This window comes from Ictalurus punctatus, chromosome 13 (genome assembly GCF_001660625.3).
Source record: "Ictalurus punctatus breed USDA103 chromosome 13, Coco_2.0, whole genome shotgun sequence".
NCBI lineage: Eukaryota > Metazoa > Chordata > Actinopteri > Siluriformes > Ictaluridae > Ictalurus > Ictalurus punctatus.
Window position 1 is genome coordinate 9,908,296 of NC_030428.2, and position 16,705 is coordinate 9,925,000.

At 41.9% G+C, this 16,705-nt stretch overlaps 1 protein-coding gene across 12 annotated transcripts in view; it reads left to right on the top strand.

Annotated features, from left to right (window-relative positions):
• sun1a (Sad1 and UNC84 domain containing 1a) overlaps positions 1–16,705 on the top strand; it is a 33,362-nt gene that overhangs the window by 15,098 nt on the left and 1,559 nt on the right. For 7 of the 12 annotated variants that reach the window (XM_017483427.2, XM_017483422.3, XM_017483423.3 and 4 more), the window contains 20 exons: positions 1,359–1,558; positions 1,676–1,702; positions 5,003–5,308; positions 5,672–5,791; positions 6,746–6,865; positions 7,517–7,597; positions 8,114–8,221; positions 8,384–8,482; positions 9,331–9,424; positions 10,054–10,112; positions 10,204–10,412; positions 10,488–10,760; positions 10,870–10,962; positions 11,057–11,100; positions 12,220–12,364; positions 12,520–12,783; positions 12,891–12,975; positions 14,695–14,810; positions 14,935–15,102; positions 16,492–16,584. In XM_017483427.2, the coding sequence (XP_017338916.1) occupies positions 1,359–1,558; positions 1,676–1,702; positions 5,003–5,308; positions 5,672–5,791; positions 6,746–6,865; positions 7,517–7,597; positions 8,114–8,221; positions 8,384–8,482; positions 9,331–9,424; positions 10,054–10,112; positions 10,204–10,412; positions 10,488–10,760; positions 10,870–10,962; positions 11,057–11,100; positions 12,220–12,364; positions 12,520–12,783; positions 12,891–12,975; positions 14,695–14,810; positions 14,935–15,102; positions 16,492–16,584 (2,704 nt within the window). The remainder of the gene's footprint in view (positions 1–1,358; positions 1,559–1,675; positions 1,703–5,002; positions 5,309–5,671; positions 5,792–6,745; positions 6,866–7,516; positions 7,598–8,113; positions 8,222–8,383; positions 8,483–9,330; positions 9,425–10,053; positions 10,113–10,203; positions 10,413–10,487; positions 10,761–10,869; positions 10,963–11,056; positions 11,101–12,219; positions 12,365–12,519; positions 12,784–12,890; positions 12,976–14,694; positions 14,811–14,934; positions 15,103–16,491; positions 16,585–16,705) is intronic. The other 5 variants (XM_017483424.3, XM_047159488.2, XM_017483431.3 and 2 more) reach the window with 5 other exon arrangements.

Below are 16,705 nucleotides of genomic sequence, written 5' to 3' on the forward strand. Positions count from 1 at the left end.
CACCGTCCCTCAGGGTACAAGACCTGCATCAAAACTCCTGGCATTCAGGTGGTGGGATGAACTGTCCCTGTCTGAACAGCTGAGTCACTGTCTGTCTTCAAACAAAGACTAAAGACCTACCTCATCATCAAGCACTTTCCAGCTACTTTTAAACGAATGACTGTAGTCACTACCTGTTTTATTATTTATTAAAAATCATTTCACCATCAGAATGTTCAACATTTTGCATCCTATATACAGCATGTCCAAGATATCCTCAACGCATGACGCACAAAAATTACCCATAGTGATCAAACTGTTAGTCCGTGTCGAACTATAAACGCGTCCCAGTAGTCCATTCGTATAGCTTTGCTTGTCCGATGTTCCATCTGTGCTCTCACTGGGGTGCGTCTCGATCAGCTCTCTAGGTCGTGAATCAGTAAATCGTGTACACGAGTTCGGGTGCGGGTAACGACCCTGACTCACTACACACCGGGACACCGATGATTCAATTTCCGGTGACGTGACCGCGTACTCGCGTTGTACAACATCACCACTGCCGTTTATCAACAGGCAGGACCGATATCTTTCTGATATTATATGATAAATTGTTTGCTTAATCGCACACTGTTCCGACTTCAAGCAGGATTGTAGGCTAGCTAGTGTATTTATTTTAATTCATCAATCCCTTAAGTCGTTCAACTCAAACAAACCGCATATAGAACGTTGAATAAAGTTTAAAAAAAAAATCACTAAGAGCTTGAGAGCTACAACAATGATAACAAACTACTTTTTTTTGTAGGTGAAGTTAGCTGAGAGTCCACATCACCCCCCCTTTAATTTATTATTTTTATATATATAAAGGGAGTGAGAGCTCTAGCGCACTGGAAGGATTTTGCAATTGAGACAGCCCTTATAATGGCTGACTCCCTGATCAGTGCTCTGACCACTGAACTAGGGAGCTGATTGAGATGCATTCTTAGTGACCTACGAGATTCATGGGAGGAAGGATTTAAAACAAAAAAAAACCTCATGAATGATTTTGAATCTCACGGGACAGAGAAAGGCCGTGTTGATTTTAAAGTAGAAATGTATTGGATGCAGTAGTGCGCTCTCACCGAGCTTTGCAACAGCGTCTACAGCAAGTGTTCTATCCTGCAGGATCACTTTGGCTTAAATTGCTCATTTGTTTATCTTTTGGGAAATGCAACCAATGAAATTAGTTAGAAAAAATATCTCTAATAAATACAGACAAAAATAAGAAATTACGACATTTACTTACCATTCTTTGTGGCGTTATTCCTTTTTATGGATTAATTTTTTTTTTTTTAAATTCCTTCTCATCTGTCCTGTTTTCTGGTTTGTTTGTTTGTTTTTAGGACCGTGAAGAGCAGGAGGTCTCGACGCTCCGTATCTGGTTCAAGTACGCTACTTCAGACTCCGGTGAAGAGTCAGTCCTTGGCACTGCAGGCCCACAACAGCAGCATGCACAGCTGTGCTGCAAGCGACGCCTCACTGCTGTCCTCCCTGCTAGACGAATCGAGCATCCAGGAGCGCACACTCGTCGACAGCTTTTGGGGTCAGTGCCCTTTACCAGAGTGTCTGTGATCACATTAGTTCATATTCTGGGCCACGTGTTGCTGATTGATTGCTAAAATATTGTTGTTTTTGTTTTTCCCCCTCCATCCTGATTTAGGGTTGGATAAGGATGGAGATCTCAAAGGTATGCCATTCACTCTTATTTTAGAGAACGTTAAAAAAGCTTTTGTTGTGTTATACAGTGTGGATTAATGGCGATCTCTGGCTAAACTGAATCAGCATAAGTGTGTCACCCAAGGATAAACGCTAGATATATAATCTCTTATTTCTTCTTTGCTGTAAAGAGTTGATTCAAGAGTATCTATATTAACTGGAAAAAAAAAAATATTTTTCACAATTTTCCATTTACCTCAAATATAGTCAATCAGCCAAGGCATTTTCTGGGTCTGGGATCATTTGTTAATTTTGCAATTTATCTCCAAGACACTTGAATATACACTCACCGTCCACTATAAAAGGAACACCTGTACAGGTCAGATTGGGTCAAGCTGCCAGGAAGGATATAGTAACTCAAATACGCACGCTTTACAAGCATAGTGAGCAGAAAAGCATCTCTGCATGCACAAAACATCGAACCTTGAGGTGGATGAGCCACAACAACAGATGATCACATTGGGTTCTATTCCTGTCAGCCAAGAACAGGAATCTAAGGCCATCATGGGCACAGAATCGCCCAAACTGGACAGCCCATCTGGTACCAACACCCATACCACAGTCAGTCACAGAGATTACATCTCTTTCCCATTCTGGCGTTTGACGTGAACATTAACTGAAGCTCTTGATCTGTATCTGCATGATGTTCTGCATCGTGCTGCTGCCACATGATTAGCTGATTGGATAACTGCACAAACGAACAGGTGTTCTTATTAAAGTGGACAGTGAGTGTATGCTCAAATCTTGTATATGTTTTATATTTTTCCCTCCAAATTTTATAACCTAATTAGAATAGTTCTTTAAACATGGAACCATACGATTTACAACTCTCTGCTTTTGTTTCCTGGAATCATAACAAGGTGTGCCAAGTCATTCCAGTTTTACAAGGTGGCATTCACTTTTCATTTGTATACTTCAGCCAGTAATAACTTACACCTACAGTAATTATAATACAGTGTAATTATTGAGTCAGGTGAGAAAAAAAGTACTTTATAATGAGAAGTTCCTGAGCTGCTGTGAGTCACAGTTCAGTCAGTGTAGGTTGTTTGGTCAGTATTGACGAAGGATTTGTACTTTGTGAGGCAACATCAAACATCACACACAACTTCAGCAAACATTCATTAGTAATCTGACTACACAGACGGGTGAGAGCCAGCAAGTCCACCAGTGGAGAGGGAGAGAAAGTGAACGCGAGTCAACACTGATCAATAAGAAGGAAGTGGATTGATGAGATGCGGCTCTTTTAGAGCCACAATAACGAATACATAAAATCGATGATTTTCGATTATGATAATCGTTGTCTGTGAATCTCATTATCGATTAGTTGGGGTACATTTTACTTCCGTTCCGAAAACGTGCATCGTACAGATAGTACTGGCCAAAGTTGTGTGTAAGCCAAACGACGTATTATACACTTCCGTCTAGTGCAGTGGTTTTCAAAGTGGGGGCCTCCCGGGGGGCCTCAACAATTTGGTGTGAAAAATAACTTCTCACTCTCAGACAGCCACACACACACACACAATCAATTCCTAATGTAAAGATGTAATTATTAATTTAAAAAAAAAAAGGGATATATTCAGAAGAAAATGTTTTAAAGACATCTCGCAAAAGGGGGTCCTCGGTCAAATGTTAATGCCATTTGGGTGGCCTTGCCCTGGAAAAGTTTGGGAACCCCTGGTTTAGTGTATGAATTTTAGAAAGGTAAGATCATCTCAAATACGACACGAGCGGTTTTTTAGTAACCGGAACCATAAGCCGTTTCCCTGTCAATGGGACATGACGTCAAACACACGTAGGGCTGCGACGAATGATTTTGATAATTGATTAATCTGTCGGTTATTTCTTCGATTCATCGATTCGTTGGATTAAAAGGCCAGTTTTTATTTTCTGTATTTTTTTTTCGAAAAAACATCTTGTTTCACATTCTGCCTGATGTTGTCCTTCAGTCATTGTGCAAATTGAAGGCTATGAAAAAGGTATTAAATGGATCTATGTGGGCCATGATGTACATTGTGCAAAGGATTAAAAAAAAAACAAAACATATTTTGAAAAACAAAAAACAGCTGATTGTCCACAAGCTTTAAAGCAGAAGTTAAATCACTATATTAAAAATGCTGAAGACAAACAAAAGCACAAACTTTCAATTCAATTCAATTGTATTTGTATAGCGCTTTTTACAATAGACATTGTCTCAAAGCAGCTTTACAGAAATATCAACACGGTATACAGATATTAAAGGTGCGAATTTATCCCAAACGAAGTGTTAAATGGTAAGAGGTTGAATGTTCTGCAGTAGCGCACACATTCACTCATCTGAACACAGTAACGTTACGCGTGCGACCCAAGTATATAGTCAGTTTGTGGATTTTATTTTAAATATACCAAAAAATTGTTTTCAAATTTTTGCCCCCCCCATACCCCCCCCCCAATTAATCGATTGATCTGAAAAATAATAGTCCGATTAATCATCGTTAGTCGCAGCCCTAATTTCTTTTGTCTTCCGAGTTGATGAGAAGAGTGTAAATCATGGTCGTCTTATTTATCCTGATTGTAGAATTTGTCACGCAGTTGTGAAGTCGTTTTGGATAAAGAGATAACGGTCGCTTTATAATGTACATTTTATATAGCTATGCGCAGTCGCTCCGTGGTATCAGCGATTGCACGGCCACTGATTTTGCTCTGTGACAGTAACACTGACGATTTTATCTTCATAACACTTCTGTAATACCACAACAGCAGCAGATGTTTTGGATTCTGTGCGTCACAAGTACTTCGCACTCCAAACTGCATATCACCCTACTAAATATTATGTCGGTGCGTCTTACAGTGATTACGTAGGCAAACCAATTAGTGCTCAATATGTGGCTTGGAACACAGTCTTGTTTTGACAGATGTGAGATTCATCCGCATGGTGGAGATCAGCGCTGCACAACCAGCAGTAGCATTTTTCTTCCTTAACTTCTGATCTTGCATTCAGTAGCTTTGGGAACTGGACGTGGTTTGAACCATATGCTGTATTTACACACACACACACCCCCCCCCCCCTTCTTTCTACAAAATTAAGTACAAAGATAGAGAAACAAATATCAGCAATGCTGATTGATTAAATTTGGGATAATTGGAAATGTAAACTAGATTTATTATTTTTTTGAATCACTTATTTTTTAATGGTTGCAAAACTGTAAATAAATACCAGCACGTTGTTAACATTCACTCTACGAGGAACTATGAGGTGCCTAATGTGCATATACTTTCCGGATGCTTTCTTTAGATCAGACTGTCCATGCGGACCACAGCTTCTCCCTCAACAACAGCGGCACGCACGTGGCTCAGACTCAGACCTCCACAATACACAACAGCTATTTCTGCAATAACTGCGTGGCCAGCCGCTCTGACAGGAGAGATGCTCTCCATGCCTACACCTCCTCTAAAGCCTGCTCCTCCTCCTCCTGTTCGTACTCCTCGGCCGCTCTGCGCAGCACCGCAGTGGATGGAGCCGCCTCGGCTGCAAGCGCGTCCTTCTCCTCTCCCCACACTACAGTGTACAGCCGAGAGCGGAGCCGCCGACACAGAGCCGGTGAGAGATCTCGGTGTTCTCTAGAACGTACTGCCAAGGTGTGGGAGTGTGTTATGTGCTCTGAGCATTTTAAACTTCCTTTCTCATGCTCAAGCTGCACATTGAGTCCTGCGAGTTTACCGTAATAACGGAAAGAGACCTGCTCAATTATCGTTGGCTCATAATTGATGATCAGAGCTTTGTACTCCCATCAAATTCCCATGAGTTCCTGATCTTTGATTTTGAGTTCATATCTCGATGCCACTTTTTTTTTTTTATAAATGCGTGTTATTCGATGATTTTATGTTGGATTACAGGTTATTGTGGAGCACCGTGATTCAGTATCCGGATGGATTTTAATATCTGCCTGTGGTTTGTCTGTAGGTGTGCTCGGAGTGGTCTCAGAGGCCTTCCTGCATTACAGCAGGAGAGTCTGTGCCTCTGTAGTGTGTGTGTTTTCCATACTCGTGCAGAGCGTTCTCAAGACCGGCCAATTAGGCAAAGGTATCAGTGTTCCATCTGCCCCTGAACTTTTTTCTCTTTTCACTCGGGCTTCTTAACTGGTGCATGGTGTGATCTGAACATTTCACCTTGTTTTACCTTCTCTCCTATGGCTCCTATCAGCACCCATGGTTGTTAAATGAATGCATTTGATTAATAAGTAAGCAGGTTGGGGAGTTACCATGACAGCGAGTGTAAATATTGGTTTTTGCTGGGCCTTTTATTTATGCTATGAGAGAAATTTTAACGTCAGTTTTTATTTGATGAATGGAAGGAAGCAGAGTTGGCACTAGAGAATCCAGACAGTCGATCTACAACACGTTGTCGGTCTGACTGCGACTCCTCTATACTAATAGTGATGGGAATCTACTAACCCAAAAAAAAAAAACCCAGCACAACCCATTCAACGTTTAAGTATGAGTAACGAACACGGTGGATTTATATTGGTTAAGGCTGGTGTAAGTAAATGAAGTGTCCCATGTTGGGTTGGGACTTGAAGAGGAGGCACCACAACGCCTCGACCGTTATCGCCTGGTATTAGGACACTTTGTTGGGTGTTTTCTCCATAATGAAAAAGAAATATGCTGTTCTTGGGCCCCCCCCCCCCCCCCCCCCCCCCCTTATGTGCTTTCATGTCAAAATGTGTCTTGTGCATTTGGCTCGACTAACTCGCTGGAATGACTTCTGCCCTGTAAAGACCTCAGACTAGGATTCACACTGAGATTCACACTGCATGCAAATCAGTGTCCGCACAGCTACCGTGCTAGTACTCTGAGATTCACGGCCGTCTTTAACCTCTGTCCTCAACTTCACAATTTTTTTTTTACCATTAAGAAATTTTCTCATGCTGACAGTGTTCCTGTTTCTGTGTGTTTATCTGTTGAAGTAAGAAGGTTATTTAAGTTGTATTTGTGTTCACGTGTTGCACTTTGTGTGTTAACCTCGATCTCTCTCCAGTCCAGCTGTGCTCACTGACAGACCGGTGTGTGAGGGTGTGCAAGAGGGCAGGTGCAGCCCTCACACGTCCGGCTCAGTTTATTGGGCTGAGGAAGACCAGCAGTGGCCGTGTTAACGGAGGTAATAACGGAGGCTCGAGCGCTGCTGTCTCTCACCGCTTTAATTCTTTGCATGAATGACGAGTCCTAAAAATTTTTCTTGGTTAGGTTGAACACTGAATCTTTTACTGTTTTCTGATTGATTGATTGATTTTTATTTATTTATTTATTTATTTATTATTTATTCATTTTCCCCCAAAACTGGGGCTCCTGCTGTTCTTGCTATTTCTGTTGTTTTCTAATCGGCGCGTCACCTCTGGCGCTCGTCTTGTCGTGTCGCCTTTCGTCCCCTGTCTTTCATTTCTGGTGTCGATGTTACGCTGGTCATAGAATGGTTTGCACAAAGTGCTGATTCGAATTCTTTCATTCTGTATTATCTTCTCGCACCGCTTCAAGTCCTGACATCTGCACGTTTCACCCATCAGCCACTTCTCCACAACGTCCAACACTATTTAACCCTTCGGACAGAAGAGCCGAGCACGATGTGTTTCACATAAACAAATGGCTCGCTCTCTCCTGTGGACATTACCTTGGTTACATGCAAATCCTGCCTGTCTGTATCCACCCCTTCACATCCTGGGCTCTGATCAGCGGGAGAAAGGGCAAAGACTGCAGGCGGAACTGAGGGAATAGAATGATATTTTTTTTGTCTTGTTGTGCTGGTTTTCTATAGGTCATGCTAGTTACTGTGGAACCATGAATGTAAATGAAACGCTGACTCAAAAGGACCCGCACACTCTTAATGGCCCTCTGTGTAAGTATAGCTCTACATGTGTTTCTCTCTCTCTCTCTCTCACACTCACACACACCCTACAAAAAAGAGTTGCTGTACGTACTCGCTCTACAAGTCTGTATGGATTAAGTTCGATGCTCCACACTGCATTGAAAACTGTTTTCTGAAAACTTTAGGCGGGCTTTTAGTGCATTGGTGTTTATTCCACTACCTGTGCTTTAGGAACCGGTGAAGGTGTGTTGATTCGTTTGCCCGGCATAATGCTCAACAGATGAGTCATGTCCTCGGGCACAGCAAACAAAACGTACATGACTCACAAGCACGTGGCAGCAGAACTTAAACATACTTTGCATTTGTTCACAAAGACACATCTGTTTCATTTCTCTACAGCAGATCACAAATCGGTTGGCTTCTGGACGTTATGTTTACCATAGTTTACTCTTTTGGTTTTAATTGAATCTAGTTCACATGCATGATTTTTTTTTATTTATTTTATTTTTTTATAATCCTTTTGCTATACATGTTGAATCCCAACAGGCGACGACTGCAAAGAGAAACAGACTTCAAGGACAATCGCGGTCTCCACAAGTTCTTCCGGAGCCCCGTGGCTAGTAGAGGCTTTGTGGGTCCTTGTAACATTCACAGGTTTTGTACTCGCTGGTTCTTAACTTGCTTTTGTAGTCTGTTCCAGTTTTTGCTTCATGTGCTCAGTAACTATTTAATAATATGTATTGGGACAAGTGTATGTGTAATCGGATCAATAAAAGGGTAAATGACTTTGCTTTCCCTCCCATTGACGGTGTTCAGGCAGCAGTGTGTTAAAGGCGGGCCAGGACGTTGTTTCGGCAGCCTGGTTTATCTCGAGGAAGATTCTTTCTGTTCTCTATTTGGCTGCAGTGTCTCCAGGTCATTATGATGGGATTTTCCAGCTTCTTACAAAATCCCTGCATGAGATGTTGCTGTATCCAGTTGCAAAACTCCTGGGCATTATCTGTTTCCCTAACCCCTTCTAATCCTGTTTCAAATACTGTACCTTTTTGTCGCTTTTTTTTTTTAGCGTGTAGGCTCTTATTAACATCGTGCCTCTGTGTCAGCACGAAGGCAAATCATTCTAGTCGACACAAGCATGAACTGTTAGTCATCGGTGAAAAGTTTCGAGGCGGGCTGCCTCGATTTGGCAGGGGGACAGTATTCTAGCTTTTATGAATTACTCCAGCTTGGTCGGTTCTAAGCCAGAGAGAAAGGCATTGCTTTGTAGCTGTTTTTAGTTAAAGCCACAATTGGGCAATTCAGAACCGCAGTAGTAGTCATGATACTGAGCTTTCTAACACTACCATGAATAACAAGCAGCATCCTGAGGCGTGCAAACAGTCAATGATTTAAAGAAACATGTTAAACCTCTTATTTTGATTATCTAAAGGGCTGAATTGACCTCCAATTGTGGCTCTAACTGGAATAAAATCTACCTCTTCATATATTGTCGAGTCCTTTTGGCATCAAATGCTTTCCTCACACAGCAGTACATGTCCTACATGTGCTAAATCTTTGCTATAGTGTGTAAGGTGACCGTGCTTCTCTCCCTAACCCATTGACTAACACAGCGAAGTGAAGGCGTGGCTTCCTACTCCTCCTCTCAGCTGATTACTTACTCTAATCTGTGTGGTCGCAGCCCCTGCAAACTCCCTAACCCGTTGTGCTTATCTTCTCCGTGGCCTGATTTGTGGCTGATTGTGTGTGTGTGTGTTCACATGTAGGCAGTGCAGCTTCAGGGGCGTTCCAGTGGCTGGGAACAGCCTGGTACCAGTTGGTCATGCTCATGTCTCTGTTCAACGTCTTCTTCTTGACTAGGTGAGTCTTCATAACCGTTCATTTTCAGTCAGAGATTTGGATCTGTGCATGTAGTAGCCTGTCAGATTCCATTTGAAATGGAGTTCGGACTTGAATTTCTTCCCTGCGTTTCGCCGTGTCTTTGAAACGGAACAAGACTGAATTCATACCATCAGACATAACTTTTGCGGTGAGCGTAGCGCTGTACTGTGCATTTTGTATTGCATTAAAACATTGGAGGTGAGCAATATCATTTTTATGATTCATGGCATTGGAACATCTGCCTAGTGCACCATGTGCTCCATTGAACACCATTCGCGAGTCTGTCAAAGTATTCTGTGATATCACTTTTAGGGCAGGTAGATTAACTTAATATTTGTCTGTTCCATAATTTAGAGCTATGTGAATCATGTATATTATATTACCTGGATTTTATTCAGAGCTCTTTTCCTGCATCATGCAGAATAACACGAGTCTTTTGGGCTAAAATTTAGTGTTGATAGACTTTCATTAGGCAACTAAACATTGACTCTATAAATATTTGAATGTGCATTTTTCAGCCTTCAGATTGATAAGGACTATGATAATTCGGTGTGAAATTTGTTTGGAGACCTGTTTAACGTGCGTAATCTTTTTTTTTTTTTCTGCAGGATCCTGCCCATACTTCAGAAACTTTTCCTGGTTGTTCTTCCCTTTGTGCTTACTCTTGGTGAGTTCCTTGGAGGCTCCTGTTATGAATAACTGATAAAACCTTATGTCATTTTCATCTCCTCTATCCTAATCTGTTTTCCACTATGTAGCCGTCCTGTGGTACTGGGGGTTGTTCAGCTTCTCGACCATTTGGCCTGTAGCGAACGTGACTAGAGACTCGGCCGTAAATAATGCCGCGGATGTTCAACCCGAGATCACGTTATCACACCCGACCATTGAGGTTCAACCTGAGATCACGTTATCAGACCCGACCAGTGAGGTTCGACCTGATCTTACCGTATCAGATACGACGTCACGGGTAAATGAAGATCCCATAAGTTAATTCTGCGTATAAAGATTAACCAGTGCAGTATTAAAGTTGCCGCGGTTTCAGCAGGAGCTGCCGTTCGTATCCGAGGCCGATTCCGAACGACTCTCGCGGATAGAGCAGAGCCTCGAGATGCTGTGGGAGAAGGTGACGACGTCAGGCGGCAAACAGGACGAGCGGCACGCCGAGGTACTCGGGCTGTGCAGCTCACTAAAAGAAGAGCTGCGTACAAACACAGATAAAGAGACCATGGACCAGTGGGTGGGCAAGCTTCTAGAGCAGAGAATAAGCTTGCTGAGAGAAGAGATCGCAGAGAAAGAGACTGAGCACTCGCAGCAGGTATGTCTGAAGAAACTAATCCCGTATTTCCAGGCAGTACCAGTAGATTAAATGGCCTCATGCCAGGATAACTAGCAGAGAGCATTTTTCTCTTGTCTTATTCCTCCAGCATCTGGAAGAGTTTGAAGCCGGCTACCGCACTCAGGAGTCCCGGCTAGCCAAGATCGAAGCTCTTCTTCAGGACCTGGCGCAAAGAACAGAGGTACTATAATCCACTAACTGATCCTAATCACGTCTCGTTTCTGTATGGCTCATATTGCTGAAAGTGTGCTGTTTTTTTCTTTTGGTATTTAAAGGAGTTGCAAACAAGACCAGACGCCGAGACACCGTCTATAGTCAGGTCTGTCTGTTGTTGCATTATAATTGTTACCATAAGACTCACTTATCTGTATTAGAGAGATAACATTTCTTTAACTGCTGCATTTTTTAAATGACACTTATTTCTAGCATGTTATTCAGTTTCATTTGAGTGTTAATGAATCTAACGTTTTACACTGCCACAAACAGACGCGGCATCAGCTATGCTATACGTTCATATCACGTAAACTAACCGTTATCAAACCGAGGGCCTCGGAAAAGTTCCAGAAGTACTAGGTTACGTCTGTGTTTAAAAATAGACATTATTACAATTATATGTCGCACATTACAGCCAACCCGTGCCCGCTTAATAAGCTGTAATGCCATTACAACTGCACCAGGTCTGTCGTGTGTCCCAAGTTAATGTCTGCTGCCGGAAAAATAGCAAGTTTCTGGTAAGACACGGTCTTAAAAACCATAAAGATGGCTTTGGACCTCAATTCGTGTGAACAGTTATGTTATGATTGCTAGGACTTTCTTGCTATTATAGCCTTAGCACTGCAATTACCACAAACAGTTTTGCACTCAAATCTCCATCAGTGACCAGTGGAGAATTTCACCAAAACAGATTTCATGTAAAAACTGTAATGAATTTTCCTGGTTACACAATTTCACTATTTGAGCACCTTTATAGCAGGGACTTGTTTATAATTATAAATATCCGGCGATACCCAGATGTGGACAGGTTCCCTTTCGAGTCCGGTTCCTGTCAAGGTTTCTACTTCATTTCGTCTCAGGGAGTTTTTCCTCGCCACCGTCGCTTCTGGCTTGCACATTAGGGATAAATTCGTACATTTTAAAATTTATATTCTGAATGTATATATTTCTTTAAAGCTGCTTTGGAGCAATGTCCATTTGGGGGGGGGGGGTTGCTGCATGTGCTTTTGTCATTCAGCCAAAATGTATTGAGAGCACAGGATTCTAAGAAATTTCAGGTGTCCGGTGGGGTTTTCTTTTTTTTCGCACTGTTTTCAAATGAGTATAAATGGAAAAGTTCAAATAATATAAGGTCTGTGAAATTTGTTGTGGTGTTCAGCTGAACTGCAAGGGAACTTTTGTCCCAAAGCCTCTCAATCACACCTGACCATGACTTTCTCTGTAGTGGGGAAATGGATAGCGCTTCTCAGTTGACTCTGTTGGCACAAGTGCGCAAGCTGGAGGAGGCTCTGAGCGACATCAGGGCGGACCTGCAGGGGGTGACGGGCTGTACGGGACGGTGCGGGCAGCTGGATTCTCTTCATGACACAGTAAGTCCCATACTTATTGCCTTTTAAATCTTTACTTTGTTATTCATGTCATGTGGCTCGGTGGCGTCGTCTGTAATAGCATTTCTTTCTAGTGGCAGTGGTCATGACGTTTTAGACAACAAGATGTATTCATGCCGGTTCGATTTGCCTTTTAGATATCTGCGCAGGTCAAGGAGGAGCTTCGGGTTCTTCTGTACGGCAGCGAGCAGAAGGACATGAAGCTGCCAGGTTCTTTAGTGCAGTGGCTTTCGACTCAGTTTGTGAGCAACTCCGACCTGCTGGCCTCACTCGGTGCTCTGGAGAAGAGCATTCTGGGTAACTTGTCTCTTCAGCTAGAGGAGATGCAGCAAAAACCAAGTGAAGAGATGATCACGCAGAGTGTCCTGCAAGCCACTGAGCTATCCGGCTTATCAGAAGAGGTAAAAGTGTCTCAAATCTAGCTGCACTGATTTAAAAAAATTTTTTTTTTTTAGATAATTCCTCTACACAATCTCTCACTCTTTACTTTCCTTTTTTTCCTCACCAGGATGTCCAACTGATTGTACAAAATGCTCTGAAGCGCTACTCTGAGGACCGCATTGGCCTTGTGGATTACGCTCTGGAGTCTGGAGGTACAGTATCGAAACCAAATGCAGTAGTGCTGGTTTGAGAGGAACCCTGACCAAGTAGTGTGGTTTTGGTTATGAATTAATAATTAAAGTGCTGATCGATCGGTTGTTCTTCATGGCTGCACCGATGCAGTAGTGTTTTGTAGTAAGCAGTATTTTCTCAGTCTGCGTATACTTAACAGAGGAGCAGGTTCTGCATGGAATGGGATATAGCCTCCCATTGTTGGATGAAAAAAAAAAAAAAAAAATGCGGCTTGTTGAGTCGAGTGACTGAACCAAAACATCTCATGTTTACCGAAAGCTTATCACTGTGTGTTCATCTGCGTTTTACCTGTGAAGTTGGAATGGGTTAGTACAAATGCCTGATTTTATTATAAAAACATCTGCATTGGAATCAGTTTTCTCCTTAAAGCAAACAAAGCAATAATACATACAGCTGTTTTGTGTGTGTGTATATGTGCAAGTTCAACGATTATTTGGATTAGTTCAGTTATAAGGATTAGTATTATCAGTAGCCATTGCAGAATAATAAGGACCTGTGTTCTCTCTATACTATACAAGAAGTGACTTGAATTAATTATGCTTTACATGTTTTACCCAGCACACAGTTCTTGTTTAGAATTTGGCGATAAAGCTAGAAGCTTCCTCCAAATAACTTGCTTGTTTATTTTGTGTGTTTTTGTTTGTTTGTTTTTTAATTCACCTGTCTGTTCCTTAGCCTCTAACCTAGTTCGTAGATCATCTCCCCTCGGCAGATACTGATTCATTGTGTTTGGCGATGAACGATGATTCAATCTCGTTTATCCTGAGTGAATTTATCATCTAATCATCGTACAGAAGTACTCCGCTTGTTCGAACGGCGAGCTACGGTGCTGGTCTTTTAGTATTTAGCTTTTGCCCACTCTGACATTCAAGTGATTGACATTCAAAGTTAAAGCGGTTCGTAATTCGGCTCGTTCTGATTAACGTTAGATTAGATTTCACTTATCCTGAGTGACGGTGTTACACAGGTACTCTGCTTGGAGTGAAGGGCTGTTGGTGTGTCAATAAAATGAATCCTATCCAAACAGTTCCGGTCCAAAGTGAAGTGTATCTTCCGTTTTACAAATGTTTTAATACACTCGTGCTGAGCCGTGACTTAACCCATTAATGTGTTAACATATTCTGAATATTTCTTTTTTATTTTTGGGAGGAATTTTTAAAAAAATCGACTATTGCTCTTTTTAAACCAAATCCCAAATAGATTTGTGAATAGTGCAACATATGACTTATTGAGAACTGTTGGAGTGAGACAGATGAGAAATGTGGCGGTTTAAGAGAGAGAACTGTAACCCAGTAAAATTTATACAATTGTTTTATAAATTTGAGCAAAAAAAATGTAAGTAAAACTTGCTCTTAAGTGTCATTTATTTCCTACATATGTTTTTTTTTTTTTTTCTGCCTTTAGTGAAATGTTTAATTGCACTGTTATTGTGGTTGGTAATGTTAGTAGACGAGTTGGAGTGGTCTGATTTGAGCTCAAGGGAGACTTTTTTTTTTCTCGCTTTAGGAAATTGACTTTTCAAATTAGTCGTGTAAATGAAGAGGTAGAGATTCTGTAGTTGCTTAAAACTGAGGAATCAAGGTTCGATTTCTTCAATGGAGATCTTCCAGCTGCTGTTCTGAGCGTGTCTGGTAAAGTCTGAGCTGCATGACGGTTGTATGTATGTGTTTTGTGTTTAGGTGGCAGCATCCTGAGCACACGTTGTTCTGAGACGTACGAGACAAAGACTGCACTGATGAGTCTGTTCGGTTTTCCTCTTTGGTATTTCTCCCAGTCTCCCCGTGCAGTCATACAGGTAAGATCCGTTCTATATTCATTCAAATAATGCTATACAACTTCTTCATGCTAATTTACTCCCTTTTTTTCTTCCTTCTGTTTTTTTTTCTTCTCTTTCCTTTCCCCATTTTCCCCCACATCAGCCAGATGTACATCCTGGTAACTGCTGGGCATTTAAAGGTTCCACTGGCTATCTGGTGATCCGTCTGTGTGTGAAGATCGTTCCCACAGCCTTTTCCCTGGAACACATCCCTAAAGCTCTCTCACCTACCGGCAACATCAGCAGCGCCCCACGCAACTTCACAGTCTATGTAAGGCACGCTACTGAAAGTAGAATACCATAGATATTTTTTTTATTATTATTGATGTGGGAGGGAAATGGCCACACCTGGCTCATTTGGAGCGTTTGATTCGGAACCTGGTACACCCCCCTCACCCCCTTGGTTCGGGTAGTTTAGACGTATATGAGCACTGCAATCGTGCTCGGACCCGCACCAATACAATCGTTCCGGTGGTCTCGGACAAATTAACTCTGGAGCGGTTCACTTGTAGTGAGAAATAATCCGACCCAGCGAACCACAACCTGTGTAGCAATGCATGATGGGAACCCCATTACATAAAATGTGTTTTTGTTTTGCTAATGGCTCGCAACGTAAATTTGCTCGGATGAACATATTTCTGAACAATTTTCAAAAACACTTAAAAACACGGAGGTTTACAAGGTGTTTAGTGAGCGTCTCTAAGAGACGGGCTTGAATCGCTCTGTGGAACATATAGATTAGATAAATTATAATACCTACAGCTAAAAAGAAAGTCACAATAAGCTGGCGGAGCTGCTGACGGTGCATCTTGATGGATGACCGCTATGGGCGGAACCTTGGATAAATAAACAGGCGCGCTCTGTCCAATGAGAGGACAGTTTATTTAAGGGGGACTTGCATGAACACATTTTGACACTCTTTGAAACGTCGCCTTGTGAAAGCGAACCGAGCCGAGACGAAAACGCAACACTGTAACAACTTGAGTCCCCGTTTCCGAACGAAGCACAGATCTACAGGTCTGAAACATTTTTGGCACGTTAAGCAAAGCAAGCTAAATGAAGAAATGTATCTTCTGTCATGACAGATGCATGGACTGTTGCACGTTTCAGATTCAGTATATTTATTCTATTCTGTTTATTCGATAGGACTTTTGAGGCGTTGCAGTCTTGTTAATGACAGAAACAGTGCTAAAGTCTAGGCAGCCATCTGTTATAGTCATTGGGGAAAAACTGGCTCCATGCTGCAATAAAATGTGATGACTTCTCACTCGCTCATACCAGGACTCTCGTTTCATGAATTAACTCAGATTGGGGGGACCCTATTTATTACATGACCACTTTAAATGATTCATTACTTAGCGTTAACATCTGAAATGTGTTTACTGATTTTAAAATTCTTGCCAGTCAGATGTTGAGTATCGATATGCTTTGATGGGTTGAGTTCAGTGCAATAAAAGTTCAACAGGTCAATCAGTTTTTCTCTATAATTACAGTTTTGGTATTAAAAAAAATTTTTTAAATGGTATTGAAGATGTGAAAGCTTTGCAGAAAAGCATGTCTCATGTTTATGCCACTCATTTGTGAGTCAGCTTAGTGAGATATTAAAAATATTAAGCTATTGTTGTATAAGATTTCTTTTTTCTTCTGCCGTTCTATAAAGGGTCTAGAGGATGAGCAGCAGGAGGAGGGGCAGCTGCTCGGGCAGTACGTCTACCAAGAGGACGGAGACGCTCTACAGACCTACCCGGTTACGGTGAGGGAAGCGCACAGCATGCTTAAGCCCTATTTGGATGGGATTCAGTTTGCATGGGGTCCTGGAGTAGTTTCCTATTTTACAGGAGCTCCTCTATGATTTTATTTCTGTCCGCGTCGTC